This window comes from Durio zibethinus, chromosome 14, assembly GCF_047325235.1.
Source record: "Durio zibethinus cultivar Kanyao isolate XHJ-2024 chromosome 14, ASM4732523v1, whole genome shotgun sequence".
NCBI lineage: Eukaryota > Viridiplantae > Streptophyta > Magnoliopsida > Malvales > Malvaceae > Durio > Durio zibethinus.
Window position 1 is genome coordinate 6,943,784 of NC_143175.1, and position 15,292 is coordinate 6,959,075.

The 15,292-nt window shown below is 24.1% G+C and overlaps 1 protein-coding gene across 1 annotated transcript; it reads right to left on the bottom strand.

Annotated features, from left to right (window-relative positions):
* Positions 1–3,869: 3,869 nt before the first annotated feature.
* On the bottom strand, positions 3,870–4,426 carry LOC149515006 (uncharacterized). Its single transcript, XM_089743378.1, has one exon. It carries the CDS (start codon positions 4,343–4,345, stop codon positions 4,031–4,033), a length of 315 nt encoding a protein of 104 aa, XP_089599504.1. The 5' UTR covers positions 4,346–4,426; the 3' UTR covers positions 3,870–4,030.
* Between the last annotated feature and the right edge of the window lie 10,866 nt (positions 4,427–15,292).

The following is a 15,292-nucleotide window of genomic DNA, read 5'->3' on the forward strand; positions in this document are numbered from 1 at the left end:
ACCACAGATCAAGCTTAGATTTTTCTGCTAAAAGTTTATTCGCGAATATTCTTTTTCTGTTTCTAGCGCCTACCAATGACGGTATCTGCCACCGTGTCTAACACGTTGCGGCTCCTAACTTCTTGGTACCTACTCTTTTCTGTCTTCATTTTGAACTCAACCATCACGTTCAAAACTGTTTCTTTGGAAAATAAACAAAAACGAAAAGAAAAAGGGTTTCCACTTATCATTTCTAGAGAAAGAACCTTAGGAGAATCTGTATAATTTTTTTTTAGAATGGTTTCACACGAAAAGGAATATAATTATATCAAAATTTATTATTTCTTGGGTGAAAAAAATATATGAGTAAAATAATTTTTAAACAAAAAATTAATAATTATTTAAAAATTTAATATATTATTATAATCAATTATTTTTAAATTTTTTATTTAAAATTATTTTAATTTTTAAATATTTATTTTGTAATTTCAAAATAAAAATCAATTAAAGATTAATAATTTTTTTTAGTAATTTTATAATAAAGGCAATAAAAATCAGCCTTGAAAGTTTAAAAATTAGTCTTGAAAGTTGAAACCAGTCAGGTAAGAAAGTAATAAATTTTAATAATTTTTTATTTAAAATAAATAAATAAATAAAAATATAAATAAATTATGAATATATAATAATCATATATTATATATATAAGATCAAAAGTTTATTTCAAAAGCTATTTTTTATTTTTTTATTTTTTTACATAGTATTAATATATATACTATATTTATTTCTATTTTAATATATAAATATTATTGTATTTTTCAATAATTACTTAATTAGCATGATTTATTTGTAAAAGATCTTAATGACTTATTAAAATTATTAAAAAATATTAAATTAATATATTTATGTTACTTATAATAATTTTTTTTATATATTATAATAAGATTAAAATAAATTACATATTTTAATTATCATAAATATACACTATACTCATATACATATGATTTAGAATAAATTATATAATCTTTTATAATTATATATTGGTATCATATGATGTAATTTAGATTTTAGAATAAAATATATAAAACAAGTGATTAAGATGAGTGTATAAGATGAGTGTATAAGATATAATCATGTGATATAGAAATATAAGTTATATAATCTCTTATTATTATAAATGCTATTGAGAATAAATATGTTATTTTTTATTTTAAATATATAATTTTTTGTCATGTGATCTAGAATAAAATATTTAGAATAGGTCATTGAGATGTGTTTTTGCAGTAATAATTTATAAGTTATATCTTAATAATATCGTATAATGTGATATAAAATAAATTATATAATTTTTTTATCATTATACATATTATTTAGAATAGATATTATTTTTAATTTCAAATATATAATATTTTATTTTAACTCTTATAATTTAAAATAGTCGCATATCATGATTCATGTTATTAAGATTATTAGATTATTTTTTATTATTATAAATGTTATTTATTATCATTATAATATATTATTATATATTCATGTGATTTGGATTTACTTTACTTAATCAATGACCATATTATTGGTTATTGGATGTTATATGTTATTAACAATTAAGTGTATATTATTGTTTTAAATTATTTTTTTAATAAAAAAACATTTTTTAATCTTATTATAAAAATTTACAAAGAATAATATATATTTAATATGTTAAGATTTATAAATGTAATGTATACATTACTAATATAAAAAATACTTGTATATTTAAAAAGTATAAAAAAATTTATACCCATTTAATATGCATTTAATATATATATATAAATTTTGATGTATACATTACTAATATATATTTAAATTTAATATATATTTTAATATATTTATTTAATATAATTATATGCATAACTATATTAGTTTTTAATATCAAATCCAAAATAATAAATACTAAAAATTAAAAAATAAAATAATAATGTATCGTATTAATATTATTATTTATATTATATTTATATTATTAATATTAAAAATAATTTTATAATAATTATTAATAATATCATAACTAAATATGTAAAATAAATTTTATATGATATATTAAATAACTAATTAAGTATCATAATTAAAAGATTAAAAATTAAAATAGTTTTTATATGTTTATATAAAATTAAAATAAATATAAAAATATGTTAAGCGTATTTCAATATTGTGTCATGAGTAAAATGTTATCTATATGACATGTTTTATTTAAATATGTTTTAATATAGTATAATGTGTTAAACGTGTATTCGTGTGACATGTTTTTTTTAAATATATTTTTCATATCTTATATGTTCTTAAACGTATTAACACGTATAAGATATAAATTTTATTGTGTTGACATGAATAAAGACGAAATATATTTTTTAAAAATATATATAAAATTTTTTTCATATTATTTTTATATTATATCATTATATTATATATGAAATTATCAATTTTATTAAAAAATCAATATATCATATATGTAAATCTTTACTTCCTAACGTAGTAAAGTTTAGACTAACATTAAAAAAAGTTTAATAAATTCATTATAAAATCATAGGAACCTTACAAAAGATGAAATTTGAAATCTAATTCTTCAAAATTAAAAAGCATCTTTTTCATTTTTCACCGTTAAAACAAAATATCATTTGTCAAGTCTATTGTGTTCATAATAAGACCATATTGGCACTTGGACTGAAGCAGCTGGTTCGTACTTCGTAGCCATGAAAAATTTTTAACTTTATTAAAAATTATCACGGCCGTTACATCGCGAAGCTAAAAGGAATTTTAATATCTTTGACCAAAAAAAAAAGGAAAAAAAAAAACAATAGAAGAAAATATGACCATTTCTTTAATTTCTCACCATAGATCAACCTCAGATTTTTCTGCTAAAGGTTTATTCGGGAATATTCTTTTTTCTGCTTCTGGCGTCCACCAATTAAGGTAGCTGCCACCGTGTATAACACGTTGCGGCTCCTAACTTCTTGGTACCTACCTTCCCTTTCTTCATTTTAAACTCAACCATCACCTTCAAAAATAAACAGAAACGAAAAAGAAAAAGGGTTTCCACTTATCATTTCTAGAGAAAGAACCTTGGGAGAATCTGTATAATTTTTTTAGAATGGTTTTACACGAAAAGGAATATAATTATATCAAAATTTATTATTTCTTGGGTGGAAAAAAATATTAGTAAAAAAAATTTTAAACAAAAAATTTAATAATTATTTAATAATTTAATATTTTATTACAATTAATTAATTTTAAATTTTTTATTTAAAATTATTTTAATTTTTAAATATTTATTTTCATTCAATTTAATTCTTATACATATATTTTTATTTAATTAAACATTCGATCAAATGGAAACAATTAATTATTTTTTGCCTAATAAAAATTCAATTGATGAAATAAATATTTAATAATTTAATTAATAAAAAAATAAAAATTTAAATGATTTTTAAATTTTAATTCAATTTTTTCTGTCTTTCAGCAAACTATATTTAGTTCAATAATTAATATATATTAAAAAATTCAATCACCTTCAAAACTTCAACTTCTTTTTATCTAATAGGTAAAAAAAAAAAGCTAAAAAAGACTAAATATTCTAATTTCCATTGTCTCTGTCCAGAAAAAGAAATTCTGATCAGTAATTTCCCAAAACAGAAGAAAAAATTAACGTAGATCGTATAGTGTCTGACTAAAGATCAGGGCGTTTTGGCCTATATTTTATTCTTAAACGACAATTAAGATTCCTCTTTGGTTACTTGATTCTATTGTTTTGAGTGGCTTTTCTATGTAATTTATAGAATAATTCTGCTTTGGAGGAATTCATGGGGTTCTGCATTCTGAGAAGAAAAAATCAGATGAACATGAATAAAGATATTAGCCCATTTAAAATAAGTCCGAATTTGATTACGTTGATTCAACAATCTAACAATAACTGCGAACATCAAATTCTTCTTCTTACAAATCAAGTAAACGAAATTGCGATAAACAAACTCCTTTTAATTATATCTTACAAGACCCTCTCTGACTAAATCAAACTGATCGTTCAAGAAGAATCAGAGAACTCTTCGGGAATCAAAATCAACCGAGAAAGCGAGTTTTGGGGTAACTTGACATGGTTGCCTGGATTTTGCATGTAAATCCTACAATGCTTTTCGCCTTGGCCCCTCATGGAAACACTAGTCTTGTTGGCATGGTGAACCAGACTTCCAGGCTGCCTACTATCATCATCAACCCCCTCTGTCTTCTGGGTCTGCATGCTCAGAGCTGCCGAGGGAGTAGAACCGACAGGCGTAGACTGAGCTGGTGGACGAGGGTAGAAGAAATCTGTGGGGAAAAAGTTATACTGAAGACCAGCCATGGAAATTAGACTATTAAAACTTTGAAATCTGAATCAACAAAAACAGAATAGTTTTTTTTTTTTTGTTTTTTGTTACAGGGAACTCTGGGGGTTTGAAGTGTATTTATAGGGGCGGAAAGAGAGGTTACATACTTTGCCTTGGCTTGGGATTCAAGCCATTCTTGAAACACGTGATGTCTTTAATTTGGTGCTAGTTTCTTGGTTGATGGGTTTTGCCTTTTTGTTTCTTTTGTTGCACATTAAAAATTATGATTTTCTTCGCAGAATAGGAATAGAAGGATCGGTGGCTGCCTACGGGTCCAGCACGTTTGGTGGTGGGCATAACAATTCCCGCGGGGAGACCATTGGAAAGTGGGTTTAGACAGTTTTGATCCATTGTTTTTTAGTCAACTTCGACTCATATTTTTTACGGTTCAGGAAATTTGATAAATTCTAGAATATTATTTGCTTTCATTGAAAAAAAAAAAAATTCAAAGGCTACGCTTGGTGCTGCGGTAAAATTGGCTGTATTAAGACTAATTTAGTTTTAAACTCGTGCGGTGTATGGCGTAAATAATATTTTTTATATTTTTTGTTATAAATATTATTATTATTTATAAAAATTAACATATTTTATTTTTAAAATATTATAATATTAATAAAAAATAATCTTTCAATGATCACATTTTTAGTTAGAAATCTAATTTTAATAATACGAGTAGTAAATATATATTAAAAGTATTTTAAAAAATTAAATTTATTGATATATAAAAATCTAATAATTTAATATGCGAGTTTAATTTTTTTTATCATAAAATTATAATTTAATAGATAAAATTGAATTACTTTTTATCTTTTATCTCTAAAAAGGCAGCGCATACATTTTCAAAAGAATTAAAAATAAAATAATTATTATGAATTAAAGCATATATCATATTTATTTGATTAGTTAATTTTTAAAAATATTAAATTTCCAAATGATATTCTATGTTTTTATATCTTATAAGAAACCAAATTTTTTGTAAATTTTTAAAAGATTTCAAAAACCCTTTTAAATAATATTTTAATTGAAATAAAGATGTAGACCTATGATAGACAAACATATTTAAATAATATTTTTAATTTGGCTCATGAATTAATTGGTTATGACTCATCAAACATATTAGGATTATTAATCATCAAGCAAGTTATGAGAAAATATTTGTTAACACTCGCAAAAATTTCTAAAACTTGTATTTTAGATCATTTATTTGTGTAAAATTTTTCTTAACCACTTAACCAAAAACTTTTTTTTTTTTTTGAAGAGTACATTAATAGAAAAAACAAACTCCTATGTTACAAAGATAGTTTAATCAATAACAATAGGCATTCCTAAAAATAGGTCACAAACTTGAATTTAAATTACCATAACAAAATTGTCAACAAAAGAGATCTTGACATAAATGAAAACAATCAACATATCACATTTAAAATATACTACGTATCTAGATGGTTCATGCAAAACAAATTAATATTTTTTTAATAGAAGTGAAGACCTAGGCATGCATGCTTATTATGCATAAAAATTTATACTAATATATTTTAAACATAAATAACAACTTTTTCCATCTATACAACTAAATCCCTAGAATAACTATAAATATATTTTAAGTTTCAAGAATCAAGCTAATAATTAGCGGTTGAAAAAAAAAAAAAGATAGCTATTAGAAAGAAAACATTTAACTTTAGAACAATTTATTTTAAGAAAGGTTGGGTTATGTCCAATTCAACAACCAATTGCAAAAAAATCAAACCAAATACATCAAAAACTCATATTTATGAAACATATTATGATAACATATAAAATATTTAAATTCCAATACACAATGTATATTCCAAATTTAAAGAGTCTTATCTCAAAATGTTTTTTAAACCAATTATTACACAACTATAATAAAAGCATGAATATGAAAGATCTTAACACACAAAAGAAAAAAATAGTAACCAAAATAATACAAAAATATAAAATGATAAAAAATTTAATAGTAATTGTAGATATTCTATTTCGTCTCGAGTTATTGAGTGTTGTACCTAATCAATTTGTTTTATTGTTTTATTTATTTATTTTTATCATTATTTTGAAAATGAGTAAAAAAGAATAAAAAATAGATAAATCAAGTGATAAGACGCTTGTTTGAAATTTGAAGTATTAGGTTAAATTTTTAAAATTTTGATATCCTTCTTTTAAACTCAAAATTCAGATTATAGGGGATAAGATGCTCAGTTTTTTTTTTTTTTTTGAATTGAAATCCTATCTTCATCATGTTATTTAAACCCTAATTCGACATAGTGAAAGAGTGAAAATACTGAGTAAAACCTAAAGGAATCAGTGAAAAATACAGAGTTCATCCTTTAGCCATTACCACTAAGTCTTCCATCGTGCATGGTTGTTGTTCCCAACACAACCTTTAACAACCCCAATCCATAACCCACCTTCTCCCATAATAAACACAACACATTCAAGTAGAGAAAAAATCATAGAAAATAATTTAGCAAAAAACACAAAGAGAAAGAAAGCTACCGGCTAAAAATCCATCATCACCAAATTACTTAATCCTACGACCCACCAAATTGCTTAATCCTACTACCACTTAAATTGGCGTGATCGGTAGCCTAAATACTCATTACCAAAAACCAATCACCCATGAAATATGCAAAATCTAGAATACCTAAAACCCAATAGACAACCCACCATCAACCTAAGATTAGCCATAATAAACAGCAGTAAGAAAGGCAATAATGGTTGTGACTCATGTCACCAGAACAATGACAATCATGGAGTAGGGTTTCAAGTGCAAGATTTTGTTGTGACTCACATCAACAGAGTGAAAACGATCAAAGAGCAGGGTTTCAGATGTAGGATTCTGGACTAAAATTTTGAAAGTGTAGGATTCTTAACTAGAATTTTAAGGTTGAAGAAAGAAAAAGTAGAAAAAGAGCCATCAAGCCTAATTCACTCTTATAGCCAAGCCAAGCCAAGCCGTGACTTATTTGGTATTTTCTTATGTTATTTTATTTATTTACTTAACTATTTTTTTGATAAATCTTTGTTCTAAAAAATAAAAATAAAAATAGTGTCAAATTTTCAAAAAAAGGTTAAAGAATCAATTTTTCTTAAAAATAAAATTTTTTTTTAAAAAATTTGAAGTATCAATTTTTCTTAAAAAAACTTCAATAATAAAAAATATGTTTTAAGAAAAAGTTGAAAGTATCAATTTTTCTTAGAGAATAAAATTTTTAAAAAAAATATATATTTCATAAGAAACATTTTTAAGAAAAAGTTGAAAGTATTAATTTTTCTTGAAGATAAAATTTTCAAAAGATATTTTTTTGGAGAAAAATTGAGAGTATCAATTTTTTTTTAAATAAAATTTTTAAAAAAAATGTATTTCTGAAGAAACTTTTTTAAGAAAAAGTTGAAAGTATCAATTTTTATTGAATAAAGGCATTTATCTTTTTTTTTTTAAAAATAAAATAAGAAAAAAAATCTCAAGAAAAAGTTGAGGTATTAATTTTTTTGTTCTTTCTTTGAATTTTTTTAATGTTAAATAATCCAACGATAGAGCTTCTGTAAATGTATACTCTTGAGGTTATAAAATTTTTTTAATTTTTTGTCAAAAGTATTAGAATTAATTAAGAATAATTTTCAGTAATTAATTACTTGATAAGATTTTTAAGGCTTAATGGATAACATGAAATCAAGTTGGTACCATATTTCAATGGACGTTGTAGAGGTGCTATAATCTTTCTCACACGTAATCGTACTCTTAAACTTAATTTTAGTTTCACAAGCATTGAATTTACCTTTTAAAGATACCTAAGTCAAACTTAAGATTTCTCTTTAAAAATGAATAGATTCAATTAGATGATCAATCGCATCTAAATAAAAAAGATTGGTGACGACTTTTTAAGACAATATCTAATGATAAATCCACGGATCTATACATTATGATAGTAATTAACTCGATTAACTTTTGTGCATCAAATCCATCTATATATAACATCATAAAGAAAGAAAGAAAGAAAAAAAAAAAAACCTAAACTACCTTTACTCTATAGCAAAAAGAGTATCACAAATTGGAAAAAAAAAAGTTATGATGCAATCTATTTCTTAAGAATAAAAAAAAAATATTTCACTTATAATAGATGGGTCTTCTATTTAATTATAGAATGATTTATAAGTTTTGAATGATTAATCGATTAAAATAAAATTAAGAATCAAATTACGAGTAATAATATTTTAAATTGACAATAATTTATATTTGACTATAATAGTAAAATATAATGTATATTTAATGTATTTTAAGAAATGGAAAGAATGATTTTAAAATTACTGTAATGATATTAGTTTGATTTGACATATCAAATTTAATTTTAATTGATTTGATTATTTATTAGTCATTCTAAATCCAATGTATTAAAGTTATATACATAGTTTAAAAAGCGAAACTAATAAGTTATATTTTTATAAAGTTGATAACTTATATTTTTTTATAATAAATATAACTCAAGAATTTAGTAAAAAGAAGAATCTTTGAATAACAGAGACCAAGGAATGATGGAAAGTGAAAGTTTAAGTGGAAATTGAATGCTAATAAAAAGATTTAAACTTAGCAAACGGTAGTTAAAACTGTGTTGATAGTCAAAATAAAAACCTAAAGTTATGTATATAAAAAAACACGTGGCATTGATAAAGATTATCCACATGTTAATAATATAAGCTATCCACGTTAAACATTTTTTTTTGTCAAAAACTTTGATTTTTATATATTTATATAAAATATAATTTAAGAGTTGAATATTATAATTGAAAAAAGAGAACATAAAATTATTCTATGATGATAGCAATTAAAGTTTTGTTACTTTTAATATAAATTTAATTGAAAGTGATTTAAGATAAATAATATAATGATAGCAATTAAAGTTTTGTAACCTTTAATATAAATTTAATTGAAAGTGATTTAAGATAAATAATAATATAAAATAAATGTAATTAATTTAATTTTTTAAAAATAATTCAAATAAAATAAAATACAGTACATATAATGATTTTTAAGATCGTTCACATACAAATAATATAGACCATCCACATTGGAAATTTTCCTTTTTTATCAAGGCTTTGCCTTTTATATATTTATAGAATATGTAAAATTTATGATATTTTATTGGAAATAAAAAGTAAGTCAATTAAAAATTAAAAAAAAATAAATATAATTAATGCATTGAAATATTGTAAAATTGTTATGAAATCAAATTAATTCATATCAATTTGAAAAAAAAATAAATATGAATAAACATATTTAATTCAAGACATGTGACTATTGATAAAGATTGTTCACATATCAATATTATAAGCCATCTACATTAAATATATATTTTTTATCAAAAAATTTAATTTTTATATATTTATATAAGAAATGATAAAACGATGAGTATGATAATCTAATGATTGAGATTGAAAGTTACAAGAATTAATGATGATTCAAAATGTGTTCCATAAAAAAAAATAGGAATAATGAGATAAATGTGATAAGAGGAAGAAATAAGCATTAGTTAAACTTGAGAAACTTTTAATAAACATTTTATATAAAGCTAAATAAAAATTATGAAATTAATAAATTATCTTTATATAAAATAATTAATTATAAACTAATTTATTACTTTAAAAATAAATAATAAATATTAAATATAATAAAAGTGAGAGAACCCAATTATAAAATTAAGAATTTAGAAAAGAAAGAAATATTGTATGCAGGGTCGAAAAAATGCAAACTCAAAGAGTTGGGCAAAGAGGAAGAAAAAAGTCAGTGTGTTTTGGAATTTCTTTATATGAGCAGTGAGATTGATTATAGTGAAATTAAAAATAATAATAGAGGTAAAATTAGTAATAATACTGGTGACAATAAAATCAGAGGTGCAATATGTGTTTAGATAAAAAAAAAAAAAAGGTGGTGGTGAAGATAATTGTGATAAGAAAAGAAAATGATTATTAAAAATATTAAATTAAAAATTACATGTAATAAAAAAATTTAAATTATTTCATATTTATATAGTTAATAAATATTAAAAATTATTAACTTAATTTTACATCAAATAAAAATAAAATTTTATTTATTTATTTTTCAAAAATTTTAAATAAAAATGAATAACAAAAAAAGAAAAGTTAATTTGTGGGGACATTTTATCCCTACAACTTAACTTGAAAGACAAATAAAGAAAAAAGATGTGATCACCACTAGATCAAAAATGTTTTATGGTTAATGATCAGTTTAAACCATGTCACTAGACTTCCATTTGAGTGTCTGCAACACTGGTTGCATGTTTTTGAATGCAAATTGCACACCCATTAGGGTTACAATTACATCCAAATTAAGCTTGAAAATAACGATAATAGTGAGACTAATAATTATATCAATTAAATTAAAATTAATGGTAAAATATATGTTTGATTCAAATACAATAATGGCAGTCAGATAAAGTATAATAAGAAGAAGATATATCAATTAAGGATTTTAGATTAAAATTTATATATAATAGAATTTATAGTATATATTTGATATTTGTAAAATTAATAAATAATTAAAAATTACTATTTTATATATCAAATAATGTTTACGTAAATATTTATATATATATTTTAATGTGATTTACCATTTAAAATTTTAAAAAAATTATTTAATAAGTAATGGTACATTATTTTATATTAAAATTATAAATTTAAAAGAGTGGTCCAGTGTTTGGTGGAGGATGGTAGAATTCTCTAAGTTTATTGGAATTTTGTGTATCATTTTCTAGAAAGCGGTCAAATTCTTGGTGGAGGGTAGTCAAATGCAATCAGCTTATTTTTTACTTTGCAAATCACTTTTTAAGAGGATAGTTAACAATCTGATGGAGGATAGTCGAATGCTCTATGAGTAAAATGAGAGGAATAATGGTCCAGTTTTCCATTGGAAGGTCATTCCCCTCCAATGGACAAATGAGGTGTAGCACAATGAGAATGACTTCACTATGCCATTCCGTTTGAATCTAAAAGGATTTTGCGGTACAATTAAACTAAAAAGTGTTCCAACTAAGTTGTACCGAGATCCATTTGAATTGTTAACGAACGTAATCCTTGTTCTATGGTGCAACGAGGCACCTTACTAAACCTACAAGTGCAATTATAACATATCTTTCGATCGTTAGATGTAGAAAATAAAAAAATTAAGAGTCATCATTAATATTTTTTATTGAAGTGTAATTGATCACTAAGTTAAAACTATCCATTTTAAAGAAATCATAGATTCAATTAAAATTTCATTAAAAAGACAAGTTTTGGTCTATGTTGTAGAGTTAAGTTCAAGAGTATGATTATATATAGAAGGATTAATATTCTCATAGTGCATGTTTAAAGACAGTATCAATTAATTTTATGTTATCCTTAAATAATTTTAATTAAATGATCTTTTATTCTAAATTAAATTTATTTATTTAAATATTACAAAATTTCGTAGGATTTATCTATCATTTTGATAAAATTTCTAAAAATTTTTCTCACTTTAATAGTATTCAAAGAATCTAACCATTTCTTTGAAGATGTTTCATCATCGAATTATTTTAATATTTTAAAAGCAAAGTAAGTTACGATTATCTTATCAAAGTATTCCTAAAATCATTCCAACGCTTTTGGTATGATTAAAAGGAATTTTTTATTTAAATATTTCGAGAAAATTACTACTTGTGATTTTTTTTTAATTTCATAATCAATGAGAATTTTAATTTACTTTGAAATATTTATTAATTATTTATGATTATTTAGCTAAACAAAAGAAATTACTGGTCAAATTTTTAAAATATTCTCAACAATTTTGTTAAAATCTTAAAAAAATTCTTCACTTAAAAATTTTGATAAAATCACTACTTGTGATTTTGTTTCATTTTAGTTTTGCTAAACTTGATAAGTTATTATTAAGTATTTTGTATTTTTAATTATTTATTTATGATATTTTATTGAAGAGATTTCCAAAAAATCCTGCTAGCATTTTTGGTAGAATTTTGGAAAAACACCTTACCTATGAATTATCATTGAAATCGCTGCTTGTGATTTTATTTTAATTCCATGATTATGGAGATTTAAGATAAAAATTTTTATTGCATTTTTTTTAAATTGATATTTCAATATTTTCTTAAATATGTACAGGAATTTATTCTAAAGAAAGAGCAATATTTCAACTTTTTTTCCTTAATACCTTTTTTGTAACAAAATTTGTTATTTTTATTCCCTATTCTATTTTTATTTTTTAAAAAATTTAAAAAAAATGATATTTCAACTTTTTCCTAAATATTTTTACATTTATTTCAAATAAATTTTAAACTAAACATGTTATTTTCCTCACAAGTTTAAAAATATTTCTAATATTATATCAAGCTTCACACAAAAATTAAAAAATAACAAAAATATGAATAAAATAATAAAAATATATATAAAAAATTAAGTTAAAATGATAAAAATAAAAAAATTATGAATAAAATATCAAAATTGCCCTTGGTTAATGTGGTCAACAATATCTCGACTGGGTTGGCTATTTGGCTAGACGACTTGTGAGATGGGACGGCTCAAATAGCTTGGCTTAGACAGCTCATAGGGCTCGGGTCGAGTGCAGATCTTGGGTAAGATTCGAGTTTACATGTGGATCCTGACTTTATTTTTTTTTCAAATATAAAAGTTGAAAAAAAAATTTATTTCAATTTTTTGCTTTACTGTCTCTCTACCTCTCCCTCTTTCACAACTTTCTCTCTCTTTAACTTTAATCGATCAAAAACAAAACCCAAAGACCGATAGTTCAACCTAGAATCGGGTGATGGTTCACATTGTTGTCTGCCATTTGCCGTTGTCAGTCACCATCGCCGATTGCCAAAAAAGCCTTATTGCCTCCTAACATCATATCTGAGCTCAATTTTACAGAAACAAAAAAAAAAACTCCAAATAGCCTAGACCTGCTCTTAAAAGTTCAGCCAAAACCCATCAAAATGTCGATCTTTGCCACTCAGATGGTCTTTTTTTTACTATGTTGTTTTCCTTCCTATAACCCTCCTATCCTCTAAATCTTAAACACTAAAGCCACCATAAACAGTTCAATTCGAAACTTGAAAGTCCTTTTTTTTTTTTTTTTTTACTTCTTTCAAAGATGTGGTTTATAGAATTTTTTTTGCTAAGTTTTTTTGTTGTTACTTGTTTGATAGGTCTTGTGTCTAAGTTTAGTTATTGCCAGTCAATGGCGGATTTAGAATTTTAAGTTAGGAGGGGCCAAATTAAATAACAACTGTAATTAGCATATAATATTACACATATATATTAAAGAGCTTGGAAAATCATGGCCCGCTCAGGTTACAACGTGGCACCGCCACTGCTTGTCAGTGGGGTTCCGCTTCGGTGCATTCGTCATATGTTAAATATTACTAATATTTTTAACATGGGAGTTGACTCGATAGATGGTGTGAGAATTTTTTTTCCTACAATGGTATATTTTAAAATCTTTATTCTTTAATAAGAATAGTTTTAAACTTTTTTACTTAAACAAAGTATTTTAAGCTGCGTCATCATCTTCTTCCTTCAGGCCTTCTTTTCCTTTTCTTTCTCTTTACAACTACATTGTGTTTTCGCAAGTTTTTTTTTTTTTTAATTTTTTATAAAAGTCGCTCCTAAAATATCAAAATTCTCATTCATGGGAAAAAACTCCATGGTGTGATATTGACAACAAAGGTATTTATTTGTCTCCAGACAGATTAATAATAATGCTTTAAAAATAGGCAAGCCATGCTCAGCTTCTCGTTGGTTCTTCCGCCACTACAAAATAGTAGTAAAACATATATATATATATAAATGTATGTATGTATAAAATAAACTGTATCCAGCTTTAATTCCCTACCTCCAGTTCTGATTTTGTCGTCTCTTGTTTAAGTTAATAGTTATTTTTCCGTTCAGAACAAAGAGAGATTCACGTACATTCAGATCCATGTGCAGAAGCAAAAAGTAAGAATTCGGAGGGAACCAATGTCCAAACTCCAGAAATAGAAAAAATATGGTTACAGGAAACTTGAATCAAGCGTCAAATCTCCATTTTTTTTTTCTTCCCTTAGCTACAGGAAACTTCAAATCAAGCTTCAAATAATATGATTTCGACGATTAAACCTTGGTTTTGCATATTGTTCTATGTATTTTAAGGAATATAATTAGCAATGTTCGATCAACCATATATTTGATCAACTTAATGTATATAGACGGATCTGCAGATATAGACACGATGTCTGAATATCTTCAAAGAAGAAAATAAAAAAATTAAAAGAAAATTTTGGTTAAGCATCCTAAAATTTTTTTTAAACACTTGTTTTGTCGAAATCTGTAAGCACTTTTATATGTATTATAAGTGATAAAAAAAAATCTTGATCCGCTTAATTGATCAACTTAATCTAGAGAAAGCAAAGCGTAACCAAGGAAACTAAAGAAACATAACCATGTATATATTGATCAACTTAATAGTGTCGATCGTCGTCAAACTTTAATTAAAGATCATCTATTTGTTCCATTCCACAACTAGTCAAGAAGAGTCTGAGAGCTCTTCGGGGATCAAAGCGAACCAAGAAAGCGGATTTGGGGAATACTTGACAAGTTTGTCTTGATCTTCGACGTAAGCTGTATCTTGATTTTGGTGCATGGAAACGCCATTCTTAGTCTTCTTATTGGCCTGAATATTGTTCTTGCCTTGGTGAACCCTAAAGCCAAGACTTCTTGGCCATTCAAGATCATCGCCGCTGACATCTTTCTTCTGCGTCTGGATGGTCACAGCGGCTACACGACCAGGTGCATCATTAAAAGGAACGGTCTGGGGACGAGGGTAGTAGAAATCTGTGGGGAAAAAGTTATACTGAAGGCCGGCCATATGGAAAATC